Source organism: Pyrus communis, chromosome 5, assembly GCF_041283825.1.
Source record: "Pyrus communis isolate YQ-2024b chromosome 5, ASM4128382v1, whole genome shotgun sequence".
NCBI classification, from domain to species: Eukaryota; Viridiplantae; Streptophyta; class Magnoliopsida; order Rosales; family Rosaceae; genus Pyrus; species Pyrus communis.
Window position 1 is genome coordinate 14,188,889 of NC_142569.1, and position 25,274 is coordinate 14,214,162.

General features: G+C 36.1%; 3 protein-coding genes and 1 long non-coding RNA gene across 4 annotated transcripts; all 4 read right to left on the minus strand.

Moving 5' to 3' along the window:
• Window positions 1–7,431: 7,431 nt before the first annotated feature.
• On the minus strand, window positions 7,432–10,130 carry LOC137724576 (putative L-type lectin-domain containing receptor kinase S.5). The gene is made up of 2 exons (XM_068463342.2): window positions 8,620–10,130; window positions 7,432–8,514 (listed from the first exon to the last, which is right to left on the minus strand). The coding sequence occupies exons 1-2, from the start codon at window positions 9,905–9,907 to the stop codon at window positions 7,712–7,714; spliced, it is 2,091 nt and encodes a 696-aa protein (XP_068319443.2). The 5' UTR covers window positions 9,908–10,130; the 3' UTR covers window positions 7,432–7,711.
• Window positions 10,131–12,548: 2,418 nt separating this feature from the next.
• On the minus strand, window positions 12,549–14,992 carry LOC137714834 (uncharacterized). The gene is made up of 3 exons (XR_015962781.1): window positions 13,942–14,992; window positions 12,926–13,299; window positions 12,549–12,803 (listed from the first exon to the last, which is right to left on the minus strand). It is a non-coding gene; the product is annotated as an uncharacterized LOC137714834 (long non-coding RNA).
• Window positions 14,993–17,182: 2,190 nt separating this feature from the next.
• LOC137721107 (protein VACUOLELESS GAMETOPHYTES) lies at window positions 17,183–18,252 on the minus strand. Its single transcript, XM_068460223.2, has one exon. The coding sequence runs from the start codon at window positions 18,103–18,105 to the stop codon at window positions 17,380–17,382; it is 726 nt and encodes a 241-aa protein (XP_068316324.2). The 5' UTR covers window positions 18,106–18,252; the 3' UTR covers window positions 17,183–17,379.
• A 1,464-nt stretch (window positions 18,253–19,716) lies between these two features.
• Window positions 19,717–23,486, minus strand: LOC137726256 (protein FAR1-RELATED SEQUENCE 9-like). The gene is made up of 3 exons (XM_068465153.2): window positions 23,269–23,486; window positions 20,789–22,296; window positions 19,717–20,309 (listed from the first exon to the last, which is right to left on the minus strand). The coding sequence occupies exons 2-3, from the start codon at window positions 22,277–22,279 to the stop codon at window positions 20,142–20,144; spliced, it is 1,659 nt and encodes a 552-aa protein (XP_068321254.2). The 5' UTR covers window positions 22,280–22,296; window positions 23,269–23,486; the 3' UTR covers window positions 19,717–20,141.
• Between the last annotated feature and the right edge of the window lie 1,788 nt (window positions 23,487–25,274).

Sequence of the window (25,274 nt, forward strand, 5' to 3'; positions counted from 1 at the left end):
TTAAAATTACTTTTCCTTTGCTTACATTTTGTCGCGCAGTTAAGATAAATGTTTTTAAGTAGAGCATTTATAATTACTTGAGTCACAAGTCATGTTGTTAAAAACGTAATATGTTGTTAGTTTCTTTTCTATTGGAACTTTCTTTTAAACCCCCAGCACCAGCTGAAGATTAAAGCAATATATCCCTTAAAAATGTTAGATAGTTTTCATCTGCATCTAATCATAGAAATATTAAACCTAACAGTATTCTTTCAATTGAAGAAAATAATAATAGTTTTATAAATTTAATTAATCCAATAATTTCAATGGATTATTTGGTTGCTGAAAGATTCTTCGATTTTTCAAAATTTAATTGAACAAATTAAGATATATGCCTCGTGTTCTCGTGGACCTCAACAAAACATATAGCGTCAGATGCCTATGCATTTTCCAAACTAATTTTTATTGCCAATATTACATTTAGAAAGAAAAAAAAAAATCAAACAAGCAACAATAAGTATATGAATTGAATTATTGAAAGTTCGAGCAATGTGCTCAAACTTTTTATTTAAGTATCCTTGCAGTTAGTTGTAGACTTGTGCTTAGTTAAGTTAGTTGAGCAGTGTGCTCAAAATTTAAATATTTATTTATGTAGTTTAGATTAAATAAAATTATCGTTTAAATAAAAACAACTCATCGGACTTAGTCAAAGTGGTAGGGAAGGAGGGCAAGGGGTTTTCCAGGTGTAATGGTTCTCACCCCTATAAGGAATGGTCGACTCCTCACACCTGACCATTGTCGATGAGCTAATCTTGCTAAATCCTTCTTTATGTTTTAAAACAACAAAAAGGTATTAGTAGTTTATCCAAGTGGTAGGAAAGATGAATCAACGAGTTAAAATTATGATAAATTTAGGGTTCATTTCCCTCTACAAACAGAAACTGCATTTGCTTGATTAATGGTTGATGTTGCTTACTGGTTTTTCATTTCTTCTGCACTGTCTTATAAATGATTAATATCTATATGTATTTTTACATGAAATTAGAAATGTATTCATATAATTAACAGCCAATTACATGATTGCCTCCCTTTACATCCCCAGATCCTCTCTCTTCGAACAAAGAACTACTAATTACTTAATTAATCAAAATCAAATAACTAATAATACCAAGAAAAACCACCATTAATGTAGGAGGAAGAGATATTAACTTCCTCATCCAGTTTTGCATGACAAGTTTTGACCTTGAAGAACAGTGACCTGCAAACTGGGCAGGTAAAGTGACTGCTCTCAATCCACCTCTCAATGCAATCCACGTGGAAAACGTGTCCACATTTTCCCAATTGGCTCACCAAATCCTCCTCCTCAAAATCCACCAAGCAAACTGAACATGTCTTCTCCAAAACTTGTCCGCACCTTTTGGTACCATGAGCCTGCAAGTCCTGGAACCTAGCCACTGGAAGACTCGTACACTCCTCCTCTTCCTGCTGCTGGAAATGAGTGAAAAATATCACGCCAAAAAATAATCTGCCCAGAAACTTCTTCATCTGGTGAAATGGGATCCAGAAACATGTGTAGAAAAATATTACTGCCATGCCCAAATGGGACTGAGAAGCCATTAGACATATCATTTCCGGCAATCTTCGAGCTCGTATCGGAAACAAAAACAAGATCTTCAAGCAAAATTCTGAAAACCCAAGTGCCAGAATTTGATATTTTGTGTTTGTGAGTGCAATGAGGCTGCTAAATGTGTGAGTTACATGGAAGAACCCCATATGTAGCTGTTTATATAGGAAGAAAGTTTTTGAGTGTTATTTTTCGTTGTCTTATAAAAATAAAATTTAAATGTAGTATTATTTTCTTGGTTCTGACTTTTTAATTGTGTTATTTTATTTTGATATAAACGTGTTTGATATTTATATTAGGAAATTTCATTTTAATCCTTGTCAAATATGACTTTTAGATTAAAACCATGAGTAAGATCAAAATCTAATTTTAGTCCCTTAATACATTAATCATCTTATTTATTAATTATATTTTTGATGTTTTAATTATTTCTTTTTTCTTCCTAATTTTAATGTTTTAACTTTATTTCATTATAATTTTCATTTTCATTTCATTCATCGTAATATATTTTATTGTAAACATTTAGATAAATTAAGTTTTATTACTTTGTCTTCTTCATTTAGGTACATTAAATTCATTATAATACATTTTGGTGCATACATTTAGGTACACATATTCCAGTACATACATTTTGATACAAACATTTAGGTACATTAATTCAATATAATACATTTCGGTACATTAGTTTAATATAACACATTTGGGTACAAACATTTCGGTACACACATTTAGGTACCTTAGTTTAATATAATATATTTCGGTGCATATATTTTGGTACTAACATTTAAATACATTAATTCAATATAATACATTTCGGTACAAATATTGAGTTTTTCAAGTTTGAAGAATGTTAAATAAAATTAATAAATTAAAAAACAAACTTTTGTTTGGTCAAAAAATATATTAAAATGTGTACATTAATAAATTTAAATATTTAATGGGAGACATTGAATAAAATACACATTAATTATTTTGAATTAAAAACACATTAGAGGACTATAATCAATATGTAATTTAACATCATGTTTATTTTAAATTTCAATCCCTCTTCAAGGATTAAGGTTATAAAATCCTTTTTTATATGGTATGGCAAGTCAGTGACTTTGAAGTCGGCGGAGGAGGAGGGCCGGTGCCAACCCCACATCGTTAGAGTCTTTAATTAAACATAATTTTACTACTTAAACAAGTACAACTTGTATCTAATTATATTCAATAGTAATTAGTATATACTTAAAAATTGGATCAAACAATAAGTAATGGTTTTGTTTTGATTTATGGGAAAGTTGTTTGAAGCGCGAATAATGGTTTTCTTGTGATTTAATTAATGTCCGGTTAAGGATGCAAATGCAGGTTCAATTCGTTAGATATTGTTTATATTTAATTTTAAATAAAAATTCTAAAATAATTTTTAACCGCATGATGTACGATGAACGGACGCGATTAATTAATCCTTTGACTCCCCATAAATAGATTCGGATGGGATCCTATTCCATTGTTAATGGCATTGATTACTATTTGTCTAGCCTTCAGACCATTGCATAGACTTGTTAGAGTAATGTTAGGAAGACTAAATTTGTAGACAAAATATTGTAAACTAAATGACATGAAAGTTGATGACTAGATTATTACGTAAACATTGATAAATGTGCTCATTCTTATTGGTGACACATAATTTAATTTGTAAATTTTGTCTACAAATTTAGTCTCCCTAATATTACCCAACTTTTTAATATATGTTTTTAGATTCATCATTTACTTATCAAACAACACATCTGCATAAATTCCAACTCATGAGTTTTAATAAGATGATCACCACTCTATTTATTACTGTTAGATGAGTTTAAATTTCGAGATTTGTGTATTGAATATATACAAATTTCAAAATTTAAACTAATCAAATGGTGATAAATAGGGTAATGAACATTACCACTTGAGGGTGGTGAGCAAAAATTCATCCTATTGGATAGAACTAATGTGGGGTCGGGTAAAACCAAATACAGAGTCTTAGGCTTTGTGAGAGTTGTATTACAAATGACATGATGAGACACCCTTATCTAATTTTTTCCCGAATGTTCGAAAATTAATCAGAAACGGAATTTCAAGTATTTATAATGTTAGGAAAACTAATTTTTTAAACCAAATTCGCAAACCATGTGATATGTCACCAATTGAAAATAAACACGTTAATAAACACTTAAGTAATAATCTAAGTATCAACAATCACGTCATATAATTTATAAAATTTGTTTTCCCTCACGTTACTCCTAAAGAATTTGCTGATGCACGAAGTCCTATACCTGGTATTCAAAATCGAGGCTAGTCCCTCTGTTTTAATACCTAACAAAAGTACACACAAAACCAAAACGAAAGCTCAAATGACTCCGTAATCAGCTCCTTAACTCAGGTTGAACTTGTTTCGATGTTAGACTAGGTTAGTCAATGATTATCTGCACATGATCAAGTAGGAAGTCCTTCACAAACAATATTAAGAAAAAAGCTCATTAGTTGTAATCTTGAAAAGTATACACATAAAACAACTTAACAAGTTACAAAGCAGATGTTTCTAATTTTAATTTAGTTGCATTAACCCCAAGTTGTAGCATCCCTATATCTATATCTATTGTTTTCACATGCACAAAGCAACAATCGTGGGGCCTATTAAACACCATCACCATAAAACAAAATTAAAACAACATACTCTCACTCGAGAGACTACAAACTTGCACATCAAACTTGTTGATACGAAATGAAATGCTATCACATAAGTTGAAATATGGGGTTAAACGAAACATGCTACATGTAACCCCACCCTTGATGGGACAGTTCCCTCTAGTCTTTATCCTTAGGAATGACCACATACTACCACTACCTTAAAATCTAGCATACGATATGAATAAATAAAAGCCGACCAAATCACAAAGATCTTATAGATAACAGGGATTTTTTTTTTCTTTTTTTTTTTGTGGTTGCCGCCCCCGCAGGGGGGGGATGGGATTGGTGTTTGGCATTTAAATTAGAGAGTTTTAATAAAAAGCTCGCAGTATTGTTCATTTTAACGAAAAATTATATTTTTACACTAAAAAGTGAAACCTGATATTATTCACTTTACCCTTTATTTTGTCCTTATCGTTAAAACTCAGAATTTTCAAGTTTTTTTCATTAGTTTTCCTTTTAAATTAATTAGGAGCTAATCCAAAAAGTGGGTTTCAAGAGGAGATGTATGATGCATCTCTTCTTCACACTTTGCAACTCTTGGAGGAATAAACAATAACCGACCAAGGGAGAACGCCAAGTCGCCAACCCCCAATTCGCCTTCGGTTTTTGCCATACGCGGTTGCATGTTTTGAGGTTGTCCAATTGGCGCATACACACACTACTGCTCCTTCCCTCCACAAAGGCTTTGCGTTGTTGGGTTGGCCACAAAATTTAATACCACCAAGAGTATAATTGAAGCAACATATAATGTGAACAATGATCTTTATATTCTACAAGCTTGGGAGCCTTTGGGGACCCAAACAACAAGACAAACTTATCTATAGCACGGTCTATTACTTATGGTCATGCTAACTTTCTCACATGACAGTACATAATTTGTAAGACGCTACGCTGACATTTTTGATACATTAAAAGTAATTTTTCTAAAGAATATTGCTTTAGCTAACATGCATGTACAATAACCAACTTACCAAAAATAGATACCAACATTTAGTTTGATATACGGCAACAAATAGATACCAACATACTATATCACTTGGAAATTATACAGAACTTGCAATGTTTACAAACCATATTATCACGGTTCACTATCGAGCTTACTGACATAAGTTTTAACTGGCTCCAAAGGAAATTGTACCTTGCACTCAGAGAAAGGGGCGATCTCAAGCCCACAAGGCTCCTGACTTTGCGACGATCACCGGGGGTGGGTGTCATCGTACGAAGCCTTACCCTTACTTTACAAAGAGGCTATTTCCACAACTTGAACCCGTGACTTTTCAGTCACAAAGGAACAATCTTTGTTTTGACAGATTGAAAAAAAATACCACACAAGTAAATCAGAGTCAATAGAACCTCGTATGTCCATCTACGATCGAGCTTCCACAAATTTAAAAAAAAAAATAAAAAAGTCGACCACCCTGTACCGTTGCAACTCTAACACAGACTAGAAAACTGCACCAATTTATTAGGATCACTTATCAAAAGCTGTAGCCTCTACAGAGGGGAACTATCCTCTAGACACCTATGCAGAACCGTGTCAATCTTCACAATGCTTCAATTAATAACGTAGCAAATTCAACGAGTCAGTTTTATGTTTCACCTATTCAGAATATGGAGATCACAGCCATTCATAAAGGTAAGTCAACTAGGAGCGCTACTAATTCCACGATCACGACCTTAGTCACACCCTTAGCTTCACTACCTCCATGGAAGCTAATCTTCAAGTCATCGATTTACATAATTCCTAACTCTTAACGTAGAAATGTGTTACTGCTATTGTTGCTCTGCTACTGATATTAATACTAACTCATTCCTACCAATTATAACCCCTCAAGCCACTGATAAACTTTACTACTGCTGTCGCAATCTTTGTCTTCTCCTCTAGGCATTACCCACATGTACTACCTCTATCACAATCTGTGAACACACAACTAACACTAGCACCGGCATCTCCCGACTCCAGCCCTATTGTTCCGTCGGAAAGAAGAACCCCATAATATCCTACTCCGCGCTGAAAGAAATAGTGTTTAACTAATGGGAAGTGCCATGATAATGACCATGGCAAATGTAAACTGTAAGAAAATACAATAAAATAAAAAACATTTATGCTAACAGAATCTAGAAAACCATATAAAGCCCAAGGAATCGTGATCATTATCGACAGAGTGAATTTCCAAGGGTCTCATGCCGCCCCTCATGCAATGGGGCAACACACTTATGTAAAAATCTAGCCCAATTAGCAGGCTTATACAAAAATACTATTATTTTATAAATACAAAAATACTATTATTTTTTAAATACAAAAAAATACTATTATTTTATTGCTTATTGTCAGGGCTATTCAAGTGCAACGGTGGAGATGCAAAAAGCAGTTACTGTTCACTAGGTGGATTGAATAGTGAATAGCCTGGGGCAAGGGCTCCCACGTTGGAGTTGCTCTAACGGCTTTCGTGTCTGGTTATCCACCCATTCTGATCAAGAGCATCCACAACTCTTTAGAGCCGAGAATCAGGTACTTGGTAGAGGTAATGGGAAGACAAATTGATGAAGTCGCTGATTATCCTGACTTCTTCCGCCATGGTTTGAAGAAAAGAGTGGAGCGGCGACACAAGCTTTTGAAACAGACAACAACTGATTGTAGCTTGAGTGAAATGCTGGACCATAATCAAAACAAGTTCGTAACGAAGTTTGGTTTGGTTTGGTTTGAAGAACAGGCTCAAGGTACTTAGAGTTTCATTTTTCTATCCTTTGATATTCGTTTTCTTGTATTGTAGCTTAGTTTGGCATTGCATTTTCAATATATTAGGTGAATTGAACTTAAATACGGTTCAATATATAGTTTTTCTTCTATCAAGTGCCATCTGTTAGAACTTAATATGTTGTTTCATTTCTTCGTTTAGGAACCGAAAGCTACAAAATTAGGCCATAGTTTTATTTCTGCACGATTGATGAAACCGGTCCTCAGTTAACAACTTTTTTTGCAGCTTTGGCTGAAAATTACCTAATCTCACGGGTATAGCACTATTGATGAGATTAATTGAGAGAGTTTAGGTTCTGAAGGAACAGTTGATGCTGTAATTTTATTGATTTCAGGTAGAATCTTTAAAAAATTGTTAGCACAATTAGAAGGCTCGTTAAACAGAATATCATGAGGTATTCTGAACAACGGACTTATGTAAAAATCTAGCCCAATTAGCAGGCTTGTTAAAGAGAATCTTTAAAAAATTCTTAGCACAATTAGCAGGCTCGTTAAACAGAATATCACGAGGTATTCTAAACAACGGACTTATTTAAAAATCCTCCAATCTTAATGCTATGGCTGGTTAACCCCGCCTTCCTAGGACTTAAAAACTAGTCAGGGGATGAGCTGAAGCCATTGCAATGCTGTTACATTCAATGTTCTTCCGTGATTGAGGAAGACACTGTAATGCTAGAAAGAATGATGTTAGAAAGTGTACACGCGGTCTCAGTGCTGCTGTAGGCAGTAGCCATGGAAGACCACGTGAAAGCGGGCTTGAATGGAGGTACACTAGGGGCCGGCATGGTTCCAGATATGATCTGGCAAACCGCCTGTGTTTGAGGCCTCTCACTGGCAATCGGATGTGAACATGCCAACCCGAGAAGTAGAAGCTTAATTGCTTCATCAAACACATAATCGTTTCTGAGCAGCTCATCTACTGCTTCTTCAATACGCCCTTCTCGATGCAACATCCACACCCAATCGACCAGCGAATACTGCTGGTGTTCATGAAGAATCTTAATCCCAGGACTTCTACCACATACAATTTCAAGCACCACTGCCCCAAAGCCGAACACATCAGATTCTGGAGTAGCCTTCCCTGTGTGGAAGCACTCTGGAGCAACATAGCCCATGGTGCCCGGGACTCCAGCTAGTTCTAGTTCAGCATATGAGTTCCTCTCTTGATCCAAGGCTCGGGCAAGGCCAAAGTCTCCCAGCCGGGCATTGAAGTCTGAGTCAAGCATGATGTTGCTGGCTTTGAGGTCCCGGTGCACCACTTTTTGGTCGTACTCATTTTGCAGGTAATGCAATGCTGATGCCACACCAGCTAGGATCTTGCATCGTTGTTTCCAATTCAGTGTATTCTGGCTGGAAGCTTCGTAGAGGTGTTTATCGACGCTGCCATTTGGCATGAAATCGTAGACTAAAAGAAGTTTCCCTTTCTCATAGCACCATCCTGTACGGCAATACTTGTATTAGAACATGGTTTTCATTCATCTTGATTGAGCTGCATATGCAACAAAAAATTTAGGAAAGGCAGTTAAACTTGAAAATTACATACCTACTAATCGGACAAGATGTTTGTGGCGAAGGCGGTGAATTATGGTGAGCTCAGCCATGAAATCGTCTTTGCCTTTGATGTTGTCCCGAGAGAATTTCTTGACAGCAATTTCTACAGAGGTGTTGGTATTTGCTTGATCTTTATCATGCAGAGATCCTCTGTAAACAATGCCGAATCCGCCTTGCCCCAGTCTCATGCTCTCGTGGAAATTATTGGTAGCCTCCTTGAGCTCCTTGTACTTGAACTCCCTAGGCATCCCTGGCAACCTCTTCAGTTTCCCGAGAACATTGGACTCCTCCATCCTGGTTCTTTTCCTTTTGTTTGAATATCCGACTCCCAGCCAAACTGCAGAGACTAGTAGCAAACTCGTTACTGGGACACCAAACCCTACAGCAATCTTCAACCAAGTCAAATCTTTTGTAGGGTGAAATTCCTCCACCTTCAGATCCCATTTCAAAACGCAGTTTAGCTGAACTGCTGAGGTGCCCGTGGAACCAGCAAATCCGAAGTAGGACTCCTTTTTGAGATACTCCCTCAAGTTTATTGTCTCCCTTAGAAGTGGTGTCAGAGGCTTGGCTGCTGGGTTTGTCAGAGACTCATTAGCCATGTAGACTTCGAGGACTTTGGAACTACCATTGTAATCCACCCAAACGTTGTAGTAGGTGGGTGTCTCCGGCGATATCTCAATGCCCAAAGGTTTGAGAGAAACAGTCTTGTTTGATTTTACAGAGTTGATGTTGAGTCCAATGTGGTTGCCATCAGGATCGAAATCTTGCTTCTCCGTGTCGAATTCAACAGCAACGAAGTGGTTTGTGGCTTTACCATCGGTGCTGGAATTCGTGAGGCCTAGCCACTGCCCTTGACTTTGTTCAGGTACCTGAATATCCGAAGCTATAAGAAAAGCTAACCCCTCACCAGCGTCCCACTCTTTCTTGCGGTAGATGTTGATGAGGAAAGTTGAGTTGAAGGAGGCAACAACATCATCGTCGTTGTAGATGTCAGAAAGCCATAGTCTGTAAGGTCTCTTGTACATAATCCGACCAGACTTGTTTTCTTTGGGGTCTTGCGGGTTCTCGCTGTCTGGGGTTAACTGAAGCGCCCCCTTATCAATGGAAGAATGCTGGGTAAAGTGGAAGGCAGTTGAGTCAGTTTTTTCATCAAATTTAAGAAACGGGAAATCTTTCAGCTTGGCTCCTTCTGCTGCTGCGGCGCCTATGGCAGCATAATGCAGCTTTATGGCAAAAGAGGCAACTAGGAAGGTGATTAACATTCTTTTCGAACACCTCATTTTCTCGTCGATTTTGATTTACAAATCGGGCGCGGTAACAGGAAGATTGAACTAACGAAAGCCGAGAGGAAACGGATGCACATTAAATGCTTTTTTCTTTGCTTTCTACTTCCGTACATCGTAGCATGTATGTACTTATATACATACATTTGTTGACCCAGGAATCTGATAGGAAATTACCAAAATTAAAGAAAAGGGAATTTCAATTTTCCATCTAAACTGGAGTTTAACCTTATCTTCATCGTACAATGTTTCTATTTTGGTCTTCTTTTGTATTTGCAGGAAACTTCTCAGCACCATGAGTACCGTTTCATCTCAAAATAGAACCAGAAGAAGTCACTGCAGAAGGCGTCAAGGATTTTCACAAGGAAACTAACGAGGTTTAAAATTCTGAAGTAAGGAAATATTTGGTATTCAACATGGGCCGAACGAGCGAGTTTTTCTAGATTTAACAATGTTAAACAACCAAGATCAAACGTCTAGTTTAAAGCAAGGTTCTAAAAGACCCCAGGCGCTAGTCGGACGGCGAGCTAGGACCTAGCACCTAGACGTGGACTAGACGGATTTAAATAAATCCATTGTATTTCGTGTAAATAAGTGTATGTTTATATTTAAAATATATATAATTTTATCATAAACTAGAAAATAGAATGACATATACCTGAAAGCCCAAAACGTTTTTGGTCTTCTTTTGTATTTGTAGGAAACTTTTGGAGAACATGAGTACCGTTTCCTCTCGAATTAGAACCAAAAGAAGTCACTGCATAAGGCATCAAGGAATTTCACAAGGAAACTAATAAGGTTTAAAATTCCGAAGCAATGAAAAATTTGGCATTCAACATGGTCCAAACGAGCGAGTTTTTCTAGATTTAACAATGTTAAACAACCAAGATCAGACGTGTAGTTTAAAGCAAGGTTCTAAAAGACGTTAGGTGCTAGTCGGGCGGTGAGCTGGGACCTAGCGCCTAGGCTCGACTAGACGGATTTAAGTAAATTTATTGTATTTCGTGTAAATAAGTGTCTGTTTATACTTAAAATATATATAATTTCATCATAAACTAGAAAATATAATGACATATACCTAAAAGCCCAAAACATTTTTGGTCTTCTTTTGTATCTGTAGGAAACTTTTGAGCAACATGAGTACTGTTTCCTCTCGAATTAGAACCAGAAGAAGTCACTGTAGAAGACATCAAGGAATTTCACAATGAAACTAACGAGGTTTAAAATTCTGAAGTAAAGAAAAATTTGGCATTCAACATGGTCCGAATGAGCGCGTTTTTCTAGATTTAACAATGTTAAACAACCAAGATCAGACGTGTAGTTTAAAGCAAGGTTCTAAAAGATGTTAGACGCTAGTCAGGCGGCGAGCTGAGATCTAGTGCCTAGGCGCGGACTAGACGGATTTAAGTAAATTTATTGTATTTCGTGTAAATAAGTATCTGTTTATACTAAAAATATATTTTCATCATAAACTAGAAAATAGAATGACATATACCTAAAAGCCCAAAACATTTTTGGTCTTCTTTTGTATTTGTAGGAAACTTCTGAGCAACATGAGTACCGTTTCCTCTCGAATTAGAACCAAAAGAAGTCACTGCATAAGGCGTCAAAGAATTTCACAAGGAAACTAACGAGCTTTAAAATTCCAAAGCAAGGAAAAATTTGGCATTCAATATGGTCCGAACAAGCAAGTTTTTTCTAGATTTAACAATGTTAAACAACCAAGATCAGATGTGTAATTTAAAGCAAGGTTCTAAAAGACGTTTAGCGCTAGTTGGGCAGCGAGCTGGGACCTAGCGCCTAGGCCTGACTAGACGGATTTAAGTAAATCTATTGTATTTCATGTAAATAAGTGTCTATTTATACTTAAAATATATATAATTATTATGCAAATAGAATGACATATATATTATGAAGTATTGGAACATAATGAAAACATGGGGAGCAAACATATAATGTGTGTTTATTTAAGTGTTCAATAAGTCTCTTACAATTTATTGGAAACAATAAAATGCAAAAGGAAAGTTATCTATTTTCTATCTAAGTGATTCGCAATATAGGCAGATGCCTAGGCAAGTCTGGGCGGATGCCTAAGCAGTCTAGGCGCCCTTTCTTAGTTTTCAAATGCCTATGCATTAATCGGGGCGGTGCTCATCCACCTCGTGCTTAGGCAACGCTAGACGGGGATTTTTAGAACAGTGGTTTAAAGTGATTAAGAATATTCATCCCTCAATCGAACTTCTATGTTTAATTCATGCTCCTCTAATATCACTATTGTCACTTGAATGTAGGAGTCCTTTCAAACTTTTCAAGCTCCCTTTTTTAGTTCCCGACGTTAATATATTGGACTAAGAAAAGATAATTCGCAGACCTGAAATTAATCAAGTTGGCTAGAGCGATATGCTCTCTCTTCTGCACCTATGTTTAATCTCTATCTTGATTTAGACGAATTTAGTATAAAACTAGAAATCAATGCCGCGCGTTGCTGCGGGATTAAAAATTGTATGTAAGATTGTATTCCAAACATATGAAAGATTGTAAGATAGAAGATTAATACTATTTACATTCAAATTGTTAGAAAAAATTTATATACAAAATATTTAACAAATACAATCCACATACAACAAATCGTAGATTTTTTTAATATTTTCATGCATTATGTTTGATATATAGACAATACCTAACCTAAGTTCCAGATATAAGATGTGTATATCGAATCTAAATGGATCTTAATCTGTTAATCCTTATAATAATTGGGGTTACTAATATAGTGTCAAGAAATGATTGGATAGAAGAACATGGGTAAACCTGTGACAAAAGACATACTTACAATAATTCAGCCATCAATCTTAAGGTCTTTCGGATCGGAGAGCTGAATCTTAATGCAAGCTTTCTGCAATTTTCCAGAAATACAAATAAAAAGTTAAAATCCAAGTCTAAAAATTAACCGATATCCCAACTTTCTAATAAATTGTGATGACAAAATCAACAAAATAGAATGAAAACATGACTTACACATTAAAGGCATGCTTGAATCTTGATCTAAAGTTGGTGATGAGTCGATTGGTTGTCACCAACTCTAAATGAGAATTCATCAGAACATAGAAATTTAAATAAAGAATTTTACAAAATCAATATTTACTAAAACCCCAATTATTTTGTTTATGATGTATTATGGCTTGCCAAAGACTGAAAAATAAAAATAAAATAAAATAAAAATAAAAGCACAACAAAGAGTCAAAACTCAAAGTCAAAAATCCATCTTCAAAGTACTATTAAATGCCAGCATTTACCCAATTTTAAGAAATTGAATTGTTAAAATTTAAATACCATGATCATTTCACCTTCCTTAATATTTTCTAAAGTTTCCTCGCCCCCTTCTTTAACCGCTGCACAAAAAAAAAAAAAAAAAAAAAATAACCATATTACTCTTTAAATACTAAAATTGAAGATCTTAAATTCATAAATTATCCAAGACTCAATAAGCTCGTCAAAATAAGCATCCATCATAACAATAGCACTCAAATCGTGCTCCTTTGTTTCCCAACATTTTCTCATCAACCAAGCAGAGGAAAATTGTGTTCAACTAAATAGGTAGCAGTTGTGAGTTGGGTTTCACCTCTTTAAATTCATAATATTTTTAACATGCATGTCCATCATTATTTCTTTAATTTGCTTTCGAAATGGGGCAAGATCATGTTAGTTTAAAACTACTGTTAACATGTTATCATTCAATATAGTATAACATGGATCAAACAAATAACGTTCATAAACCCAAAAAAAAAAAAAAAAAAGATGAGAAATTAATGGAAAAATTATTAGTCTGACATGATAAGTTGCAAAACCTACATCACCAAATCGTTTTCGCTCAATGCTAATAAAAGCCTAACATGACTAAGTTGTAGTGCAAAGAATTTTAAGTCTCGACTCCCCTGAATGATGAAAATGCTTATAATCACAAAGTTCTCTGAATTTGCAGAAGATATATACCACATAATTAGACTGAAAAAAACTGATTTTCAAATACATACCAAAGTTGAACTCTTTCTCCAACCAGTATCCGATGACTAAAAGGCTCAACATATTAGCCAATAAATAATAAATAGAAAACACCCCATGTAACCAATTGCAAATGATGAGAAGCCACCCCTGGTGCCTGTCACCACCTTCTTTAAATCCAAAGCCCCCATCTTCTGCAACCTAAACCAACCAAAATCCAACACAACACCATGTTATACTTGTAATCTCTGTCAACTAACAAACTTCAGAGCAAAAAGAGTCTTCTCCAATTAGGACTAAAAACATCCACCAAATGATTTCAGATCAGTCCCCAAACTTGTAAAACATGTTTTTATGCAAATAGGACAACGAAAAGTACGAAAAACTTAAAACCAACCAAGTGGTTTTCTTAAAGCAAGAAATTGGAGCTACCACAAACAGAATGTATCAAATTAACAATATGCAATCAATGAACTATTTCATAACAAAAATAGCTAAAGGCTTAGACCCAAATGAGATTAAATGTTAGGAATTCAAAAAACAAATTGAAAAATCTAATTCCAAAATTCCAAACACCCACCAAATGGTTTCGGATAAAGTTCTAAAGTTGAATACATGTTACCCATACATCAGGGTACAAAAGAATGAGAAGTAAAGTATGAAAATTTTAAAACAAAGGGCCAATCGTGCTCTTTGGCAAATTACATTTTGAGTTTGGCTGTTTTTCAGTTTCACTCTACCCTTAGATTTGTTCTTCTTTATGAGTAGACCTTCCAACCCAACATCTATTCACATATATAATAGCCCCTAGCTACACCAACACGAATCCAAAATCACATGTATTCTCTAATGTAAACTAATTCATAGCTAATTAACATGTTCAAATCCTAATTTTCTCATATGATTATGTACCAATAGGATTAGGCGAATATGAAGAAACCCAAAATTTCCAGTCAAAGGAAAATTAATACAACCTCTGGAAAAAATAATCAGGGGATAAAAACTCAAATACCAAAAAATAGAATCAGCAAAATAATCATATAAATTGTGATTTGGATGAAAATATAGGAGGGTAAAGATTGGAAACGCACAGAGAGGGAGGCCTTGTATTTCTGCCAATCTGAAATGCAATCCTCCTTGTCCCATTGGCCCTTGACAAACTTCTTCGATTACCACCTACACAAAGAAACAATATCTCTTGAACCCTTTTCAGAAAATGAAAAATGGATTTGAGAGAGAGAGAGAGGAGAGAGAAATTAGGGTTTAAGAGCTAATTAAAGGAGATTGCATTGTGTTCATTTTTTCTTTTGTTTTTCTTTTAAAACTCACTCTTAATCAGGATTTCCTCTTTATCGTGTTTATAGTCTTTATTGTATATTATGCCTACATTATATCCCCATTTCAGTAAGAAATTGAAATCGGAATCAATATGCTTTTTGAGTAAACATGGTGTTTTCATTACATCTTTTTCATTAAATCTTCCATAGATTAATACACCCATGATCAAAATGGTCTACACGAATAGCCAAAGATTGACACAATTCACGTCCTCTCTCTAGCTAAAGAAAAACCTCTATATTTTTCTTTTAAAAGCTCCAATCACATTATCCAAAACAATACGTAAAAAAAATTAGAAGGAAAAAAATTCCAAAATGAATACAGGTGAACCACAAAAATAAAAACTGAAATTCAAATACTTAGAAACAATGAACTACATCCCCCATTCATGCACATAATCCACTTCTCTCTTTATCTCCCCGTCAGACTAAACCAAAACCCTCAAATCTCTTTTCAATACTGCAATAACATAACTCAACATAACATGGAATGAAAATCATTTACAACTTAGAACAAAAGAGACTAACTTATGCAACACCACCTAAAACACATAGAAAAAGGAAACAACATTCTCCAAATACACAAAAAAAAATTAAGAACAAATGGATTTGCACAGATTCAACGTTCACAATATACAAAATTCAACCTCCACAATATACAAAAAGTAAAAACTTTGTTACACAAAATCCTCAAAGGAAGATACTAAATTATTTACGTTGTGGACAAAGGGCTTCGAAGTCTATACACCAAAGCCCAAAAACAAACAGCAAGGTCTCCTGATCATACACCCAAGCTGGACCTGACAATATAAACAAACTCTCAAAATCACAAAATCAAAATTGAAACAGAAAAGCCATCTGTAAATTCAAAACAACATGCAAAATCACAAATACAAAATTCAAACAAAAAACCCATGTGAACATTGAAAACCACATAAACAAAATTCGAAACAGCCACACGGAGAAGTCACGAAACTCACCAGAACATGCTAGATTTCGTGGGTAAAAAACCGATCCTGATCGAATCGAAAAATTGATGAAATAGTCGATGAAATCTGTAGCCACCGAGAGGTTTTAAAATCACAAAAATTTGAACAAATAAAAGAAAACTAAAAAACAATAAGCTGGAGAACTCACCAGGAAACCCAAGGTTTCTGCAGGATTGACGATTTCCTCAAAACCATGCTTTTCTAGGTTTAAACTTTCTTCCCGAAGGCAACGGACCTAACATTATTTGGAAAGAAAATTCGATCACGAATTGAAAAAAAAAATTGAGAGAGAGAGAGAGAGACGAACCTGAGCTCGAGAGAGATCGAGAAATCCGTGGAAGCAAATGGAAGATCCCTGATTTTCCATCTTTCTTCCGTTCTTGGATGAGCAACACGTGTATAGCAGGAAGAAAATCCAACGAAAAGGCACACGGATGAGGACGCGTGGGCAACGCTGTGCACAGAGAAACAAAAAGCAGAAAAGCGAACGAAGAAGGCGGAGCAATGAGGGACGCATAGGCAAATGAGGGCAAAACCGCTTTTTTACTGTGAAAAAAAGCATAAAAAATGGCACAGAAAGAAGCATTTGGAGGGCGTTTTCGTCTGCACACTGTCCGTGAACAGTGCACTGGCGTTTGGGTGTTCTTGGATGAGCAACACGTGTATAGCAGGAAGAAAATCCAACGAAAAGGCACACGGATGAGGACGCGTGGGCAACGCTGTGCATAGAGAAACAAAAAGCAGAAAAGCGAACGAAGAAGGCGGAGCAATGAGGGACGCATAGGCAAATGAGGGCAAAACCGCCTTTTTACTGTGAAAAAAAGCATAAAAAATGGCACAGAAAGAAGCATTTGGAGGGCGTTTTCGTCTGCACACTGTCCGTGAACAGTGCACTGGCGTTTGGGTTTTAGTATAGAAAAATGTCGCTTGTGTAAAGATAAAAACAATTCAAATCTAAATATACGTTTTTATTTTTCACGGATAATGAAATATGCAGATTTGGAGGACACAGTCCTAATCATTCACACAGTACGTAAACTTAACATGTAACAAAGTAAAAGTAAAACAGAACAACATGACGAACAGATATAACATGTTAGGTGACATACTAAACATGTACTTGTTTTCCATTTTCTGCACTTTTCTATTTGGATATGAAACCGCCAACAGCGGCGCCTATTAGGGCAGTAGGATCTCCGAGTATGGCAGAGATAATGACGCGAACAGCGCCACCAGCTATCTCGCAACACTTTCTTACCTTCCCTCCTCTCCCTCCGCTGTCGTGGCTTTTCAGCGTCCCCTTCAGGCTGGGGATCCTCGTCTGCATTTCCCTAACCTTGTTCTTGTCCACGTTGAGATACTTGGCTTGCCAGCTCTCCACAAGCAGCTCCTTCACACATGACACATGAAGATTATACGTCTTGCATTCTGACCTATAACACCAACCATGCCCCTTGCCTCCACACTGGTGACAAGCGCTCGATAACTTGAGGTACAGGTAAAAGTTGCGCTCCCCGTCATCCAGGACTTGTGTGAGGTTTGCGCAACAAGGGTGCAGATCAAAACCACACCTCCTGCAGTGGTACACAAACCCTACAACATCCTTCCTACACGCATCACACACTCTCCTTGCAGCGCCCGGCGGGCTGTAAAGAAACTGAAACTCACATTTGTTGTAGAAGGGATGGGTGATGGTTGGAGAAGCCACAGCGCATGCCTTGTGCAAATCAAATTCACATTGCTTGCAGTTGTATTTGAGGCCAATTCCGGCTTCTTTGCACCCGTCGCAGTAGAACGGGATTTCGGTGTATTCGATCTTGAGCTTGTGTTTCAGGTGGATGGGGTGAGAGATTTCCTTGTCAATCTTCATGGTCTTCCCCCCAAAATTTTCTTGGTAAATCTCAAGTTTCTATGTTAGGGATGCTTATATGGAGATTAAAAGGGGGTTTTCAACAGTCTTGTGGCTAAGGTAAAGATTCTTTGCTTAAATTTCACAAGTGGAGAATAACAAATTGGTCACCTTGATCAAATAATTAGGGTGAGTTGGGACTTAGAGGGAGGGATCAAAGAAAGCATTCCCTTTGGAATCTGGTTCTGTGGAAGGATGCTGTTTTGGCTATTGCCTAAATTATTGGATTACGATTAGCATTCCTAGTAATGGAGTTTATTGACTTAAAACCCTAACAATATTATTATAAGAACACTCATCCACTCCTTACATGTAAAGAATCATTTCTCTTTATCATTAAATCACAGTCTGACACATATATAAAGTAGTTCGTTAAAACGGTTAAAAGACAAAATATGCATACACGTCAAACTGTGATTTATCTTCAACTTAAAGATTTAAAAATTGGTGCCTGAGAATAGGAAACTTGTAAGTGGTTTTTCACTTGGGGGATAATAATTCTAGAGTATCAAGGAATGCTCTTTCTTTCAGAAACTTCAAAAGAAGCAGAAGCATGGATTTCTATGGAAGCTTCTTTATTTTTATCTTTATAAAGACAAAGCAAAAAGAAGCAGAAGAAATGTGGACAAGTAGAACAACTGTCACAGGTGGCGTGGCCACTGTGATTTACATAGTTACGGGTCTTGTGAACATTTGTAAAAGTTGAAGCTGAGCTCGTCATTTTTGATATTCTAAATCTAAAACTTCTTACTTACAATTAAGTAAGCACTTACAAAAGTTATCAAAATCAAATTTCATTTTCAAAGTTCAAAATCCAATCTAATATGCCTCGCAGCACATAGTGTTAGAATATTTATAGGTATTAACATGAAGTGTTTAAAATATTGGTAGAAATATTGATATGCATATTTGTAAAAATATCGATGGATATGTCAATATAATCGATATTGGTTGCTTTCCATGAAAATGACGAAAATTTAACATGAAACTTTAGGTAATGTCAAACACTAGTTTAGACGAAATATAAGAATTTCTACGATATTTAACCTATATATCGAAAATAACGAAATCTACCGATTTTAGTTGAAATTCAAGAGTTTCTTCAATATGAAGTGAAGTTTAGACTTCACCCTCCCTTTCATATCTTTCTCCGATTTTTTCAGTTTTTAACACGGAAATATCAACATGGAAATATTGATCGTGTCGAAGAAATTTCAAACACTAATGATATAAGACTAACATACTTTTTTTTTTATTTTTTATAATTGTTAGTAAACGCAAAGGAAGTCAAAAATCAGAATGATTCAACACTCGAATAAAATGGTTAACTAGGAAGCAATCGACTCAAACTCAAACATCGCCACTTGCTAACTAAAGGCAGCAGTGCACGGAAATTCTTGTTGTGTTATGTAAGCCTCGCTTCTAGCTTTCCACCTTTCACTTTCATTTTTTTTTATTCCAAATTCTCTTTATTCGTTTTTCAACTTTATTTTCTCAATTTGTTTGTTCGTCCCTCTACGATCGTGGAAGGTTTAAATTGAAAACAGTACAAAAAGAAAAAGGGTTTCAAAGTTCAATTTAAAGTGGATGATTATTATCCAAAATCAAAATAAAGCAAGAATTTAAGAACTGTCACAAATGACTAAAGACAGTTAAGACCTAATGTTACAGCTTCCTGGCATTGACATTAGAGGATGCTTACCCGTGGCTAAGATGTTAATGAATGATCTTTTCCCGCAGCTAATGGCAGATCTTCGGTGCACGGTCCATCCAACGAAATCTCAACAATACTCAAAAAATTCTAGGGTGCAAGAGTAAGAGAAAGTTTCGGATACAACTACTGCCCACATCCGAGGGCAACCGGCCTCTAGACCCATCTTCCCGCTCTCTCCAAGTGACTCCTGGCAGGCCGGATGGATAAAAAGATGACAGTGGCTGAAACAGCAGGGTCTTGAGAAGGGAAGACAGAATGGCAGGGCTTCACCTGCAAATAGCAGTCACTCCTTCATACTTAGCCTTGCACTTTGAACCTTCACTGAAAGCTTCATCTTCTGCTCTTCCATATCTCGTAGAACAGCAAGCAGATTTGCTCGATAAACTTCACAGCGTTGGTTGGTGTTCTCCAACTCAGCAGACAATTCACGGATTTTCTTTTCCTTCTCATCCTGATGAAAATAACGAGTAAAGGATGAAAATAACAAGTAAACAGAAATAATGGCGTAGTATATCACTGTCATACTGAAAACACAAGCAGCATATATGTCATGATCAGATTCTAAGTATCATAATTCAAATCTGGGCCTCTCTGGCTACAGACATGAATCAACATGATGAATTGCCACGTTTGGAAGTTTGTAACCAGGGAACATGCAAAGATGCATTATTTCTTGATTTGTAGAGTTCAAAACCTACATGCACCTAAGCTACTGAATAAGCAAATAATTCAGAAAATATATCCACAATTTCCAGAATCCTGATTGGCAATACAAGATTTTGCACTTCTCATTATTCTATTCCATGTTCAGAAACTTCCCAACCCCGGTGTGTGTGAGAGGGAGGAAGATATTCTCGTAAAAAACAATAATTATAACCAAAACAACACCAACAACAACAATCACACCAGATTTTGAAGTGCAAGATTTACCGTTGGTTGATACCCTGCCATTTCATTTGCTTCAGTCGCATGAATTTCTTGGCTACCTCCATTGGCCAGCGAACTACCCTGTGTAGCTCCAGAACCTTTATTCTTTGTAGCAGCAACTTTCTTAGCAGCTTCCTGTAGAGCATTCATTGCTACATTGTATATGTGGATAGATTTTGCTCCCTCTTCTACATATTTGATTGCTTCCTGACGTAAATTGTTATACCCAACTGTTATCAATTCTCGAGAATTCCTTGGTGATTCAGAAGCACGTTCATCCAGCATAGCTCCTCCAGCTCCACTCTTAGCATTTCTTGTCCATCGCTTCAATACATATTGAGGAGGAAGTGTTAGAACATTCTCTGCTCTAAAAACTGCTAGTATGTGCCTACAGATTATCCCCGAATATTCAAACATTTGACAACTACAACTAGCTTTCATCTCAACGGAATTGAAGCTAACAGCATGTGCCTTGTGGTCTTCCCCAAATTTGGCCACTCGATAGGTGGCAACAGTTCCTGAGTCATTAATTTTGGTTGCAGGATTTGCCATGGTCTCAACCAACTCCTCCTGGAACTTCTTAAATACTCTCCTCGTATAGAGGTTTGCAGCTTGTTTTTCCATAGGAGACGGTGTCTTCAGAACTGGCATGGTATTAGTAGTGTCATAATCTGCTTTTAGTTCCATCTCATGCCAACTAACTAAAGCTTTCTCATACTGCTTAAGCAAAACCTGCACGGTAGTGGCTGCATTCACAAACCCATCAAAAAACAAGGCTAACCTTTCACTTCCCTCATTTACAGCAAACTCTCCAAAAAAGGTGTCCTTCATGTAAACTGGGACCCACTGTTGCCTGGCATTGTACATGGACTGAAGCCACTCATTATCCATGGTGTAGTATTTTCCAAGCAATGATTGCCAATGTGACTCAAACTCATCAATTGTCTCGCTCTCATTGATGCACTTCTTAAATTCAGTTTCGAAAGTAGGATGAGAATGATACAACTGAGCCAGCTTCTCTTGCGTTTCTTTAAATATGGCCCACTTACAGAAGCGATGGCGGGTTTGAGGAAGAACTTGCGCAACTGCAACTTGCATGTGCCTATCTGGATCAGTGGTGAAAGAGACAGGGAGGCGTCCAGCCATTGCATGAAGCCAAGTTTGAAATAGCCATACGAAGGAAGACTCAGACTCATTGAGAATTAACGCACAGCCAAACAACACCGGCTGGCCATGATGATTAAATCCAGCGAATGAGGCAAATGGTACCCTATAGCGGTTTGTCCTGTATGAAGTGTCAAATATAACGGCATCTCCAAAATATGTATAGTTCAACCTGGCTGTTGCGTCCACCCAAAATATATTACCACCAGAGTGATCACTATCACCCTGAACTGCATAAAAGAAAGTAGGATTGTCTGCCTGCATTCGTTTTAGATAGTCCAGAACATGCTGACCCCCACCCCCAAGGGTCTTTTGTCTGATGCCACTCATGTAACTTCTAAATTTATCTGTAATCAAGAAGGAAGAAAAAGAGTCAGAAATGGTTCCAGCAAAGTCTATGGTTAAACACAGAAGGTAACTCACACAAAGCAAGGTTCAAAACTTCAAACTAAAACTAAAGCACTGTATTCTGCTACAATCAGTGCAGTTTCACTAAAATTAAATGATAATCCTCACCGCCATCATCATGACCACACTCATCCGGACATTGCAAAAGTTTTCCATCCCTAATAAAATTCTTACAAGAAAGTCTTTAGCTTTATTCAGTAGAAAAATGCCACGATTGCATAGTAAAATTTATATTGGCTGTAAAAAGGCCACACTGGCCTGAATTTACAATGTTAATGTATTTAGAAGTTGGGAATTGTTATTAGCACTCCTCCCTAGCTCACTCTATTATTTTCTTTCACTAGGTGGGAGTGCATTGTGAAATTTTTAGTGTCAATAACAACTCCAATTAGAATTCAAGCTAGTTTTCAACTGTCAGTGCACGGATGCGGTATTAAAGCTGGATATATACACACACAAACATGTAAAATTATAAAATCAACCATTTTTTGTCAGAAATAATCAATTTACCTTAAGCATGGTTTTTTTTTTTTCCCCAGCAATCAGGAAACTTCAAAACACTATAAACAGTCCCAATCTTTGGAATTGCTTTCAACCAACATCATTAACATTACAGTTACTAAAACAGGAAAAGTAAAATCTTTACCAGTTAACACCAACCCGCAAACTATTTCACAGCACAGAGAAGAAACTGTAAATTTGGTGAAAATAAGCAGTTGGGTGGTTAAAAGAAAGATGCTTTAGCCTTTACGAAGCGGAAACTGCAACTAATTGGGTGTCCACACCCACACTGATCAATTTACACATAAATTTTATTTTTAAATCATTGGGCTTCAAAAAAATGCAGAGAAATCTGGAAGAAGATGAACAAATTGAAGCAAAATTATATGTAGGGGGCAACTGAGACTTACCCGAAACTGCTATCGAGCTCTGCTACTTGGTAGGAGTAGTGGGCCTTCGTCAAAATCAAAGGCAAGTCCCGATCGCCGTCGTCCTCCGGCGATTGTGTTTCTTGAGAGTTGAGAGTTGAGAGTGATGGAAAGGCCCGGGTAGACGCTCTCCCCCTTGTTTTTATTGGGATGAATTGAAACGACTTTCGAAGCAAAACCCGATCCTAGTGAATAGTGATACGATGTACTGTGAATTTAGTCTTTAAATTATCACCTTTCTAAAAAATTAGATTTCTAAACTATTTTTATTTTTCAGAAAAAGCAGGCATTAAATTATAAAAATTTGTTAATTACATGCATGATATTTTATTTGAAGCTACTATATTCAATTTTCTGTCAATTTAAGTCACGTTACTTGCATGTGATACACATTAAAGGGTAGATTGGAAGTTTTTCATAAAGAAATAATGTATGAAGTTAACTTTGGAGGATAAATTAGTGGTTTTCATAAGAAATAGTGTAAGTTAACTTCGAAGAGTAAATTAAACGTTAGATTTGCAACTTATATGAAATGTTAAAGGTTTATAGCCGAGAAAATGCCGGTATTACACTCTAAAGTGTGTCAAGTGACTTAAGTTGACGAAAAATTGGATAGCTTTGAATATAATAGTGCGGATGAAATTAGCAACTTTTAATGAATTTAGGGACTTATTTTATCAAAAAAATAATTCATAAACCTAATTTTCACTAACCTGATAGTTCAGAGACTAAATCAGCACTTTACTCTAGTGCTATAACCTTTTTTTTTTTTTTACATGGATTCATGAGTAGGGTTTTTCAAAATGCTATTTTAAAATTACATAAAAAGTCGTTTAATATTACGGTCTAGCGGCTTTTCTTCACCTATATAAAAAGTTCTCGACTATCATGTACATATATTGAACTTATAATCTATAACACTTGTATTCTTTACCAAATCTCACTTTACCGCCTTCACGAAGAAGTTGAGGTTCCACCATAAAATCAGTTGATAATATTAGAAGTAGCCCAACTATTTATAAGTACATGCAAGGTCCCTCCTCTCATCAATGTGGAATTCATTCACAACACGCCCCCTCATGTGTGGCGAATTTTCAAGCTTAACATGTGGACAACACAACTCGGGTGATGTGGAGCATGCATGGCAATTGGGCTTCAGACGTGGGACAACCTGCTCTAATACCATGAAGAAGTTGAGGTTCAACCATAAAACCAGTTGGCAATATGAAGACTAGCCTAACTATTTATAAGCACATGCAATGTCCCTCCTCTCATCAATATGAGATTGATTCTCAACACTTTATTCTACATTGTCTCACTTTACCATATGCACTATTCACTCGTGTTCCACTTTACCATATACACTCTTCCTAAACACCGCATGTGTGCGCAAGCCCTAGGAGACCTTTTCTTGGGCTTGCCGCACCTCCCTTTGCCACTAAGCTTTAGCCCGCTTCGCTCATATTTTATTTATTTAATTAATTTGGTAATTTTTTAGAATGATTCCTTATTTTATTTTAGTTCAAACAACTAATATAAATAGAAGCTCCAACCAATTAATCAAATATAAAATAAAACATTTAATATAAACAAATTATATTAAATTCAGTATCCACCGATTTTATCTTTCAATATCATGATATTGTATGTGACCAATGGATAATTTGGTTAATCTAATAATCTAATTTTACATAATTAGAAATCATTCTAATTCAACCTTGTAGGAATATCCACAAACCGAATAGTAACATCTAGCGGTGATTATCGATTACCTAGATTAGTTAGAATATGTTTGAATTTATACAACAAATATTTAGAACCTTAGTTATGTTACAATGCAATTATGTTCCATAGTCTACTATATTCCGATCATATATTATAAAGTATGGAACTATTGTCAAACTCTACATAGAATCATGTACGTTGTTTTGACCAAAGATTTCTAGAGATAGATTGTTGAGAGGCTTCAACAATATCTTCCTTCATGA

Coding starts and splice junctions, on each gene's coding strand:
- LOC137721107 (XM_068460223.2), bottom strand. CDS start 18,105: ATGAAGATTGACAAGGAAATCTCTCACCCCATCCACCTGAAACACAAG.
- LOC137724576 (XM_068463342.2), bottom strand. CDS start 9,907: ATGAGGTGTTCGAAAAGAATGTTAATCACCTTCCTAGTTGCCTCTTTT. Junction 8,515..8,619: donor ACATCTTGTCCGATTAGTAG/GTATGTAATTTT, acceptor ATTGCCGTACAG/GATGGTGCTATGAGAAAGGG.
- LOC137726256 (XM_068465153.2), bottom strand. CDS start 22,279: ATGAGTGGCATCAGACAAAAGACCCTTGGGGGTGGGGGTCAGCATGTT. Junction 20,310..20,788: donor TGGCAGGGTATCAACCAACG/GTAAATCTTGCA, acceptor TATTTTCATCAG/GATGAGAAGGAAAAGAAAAT.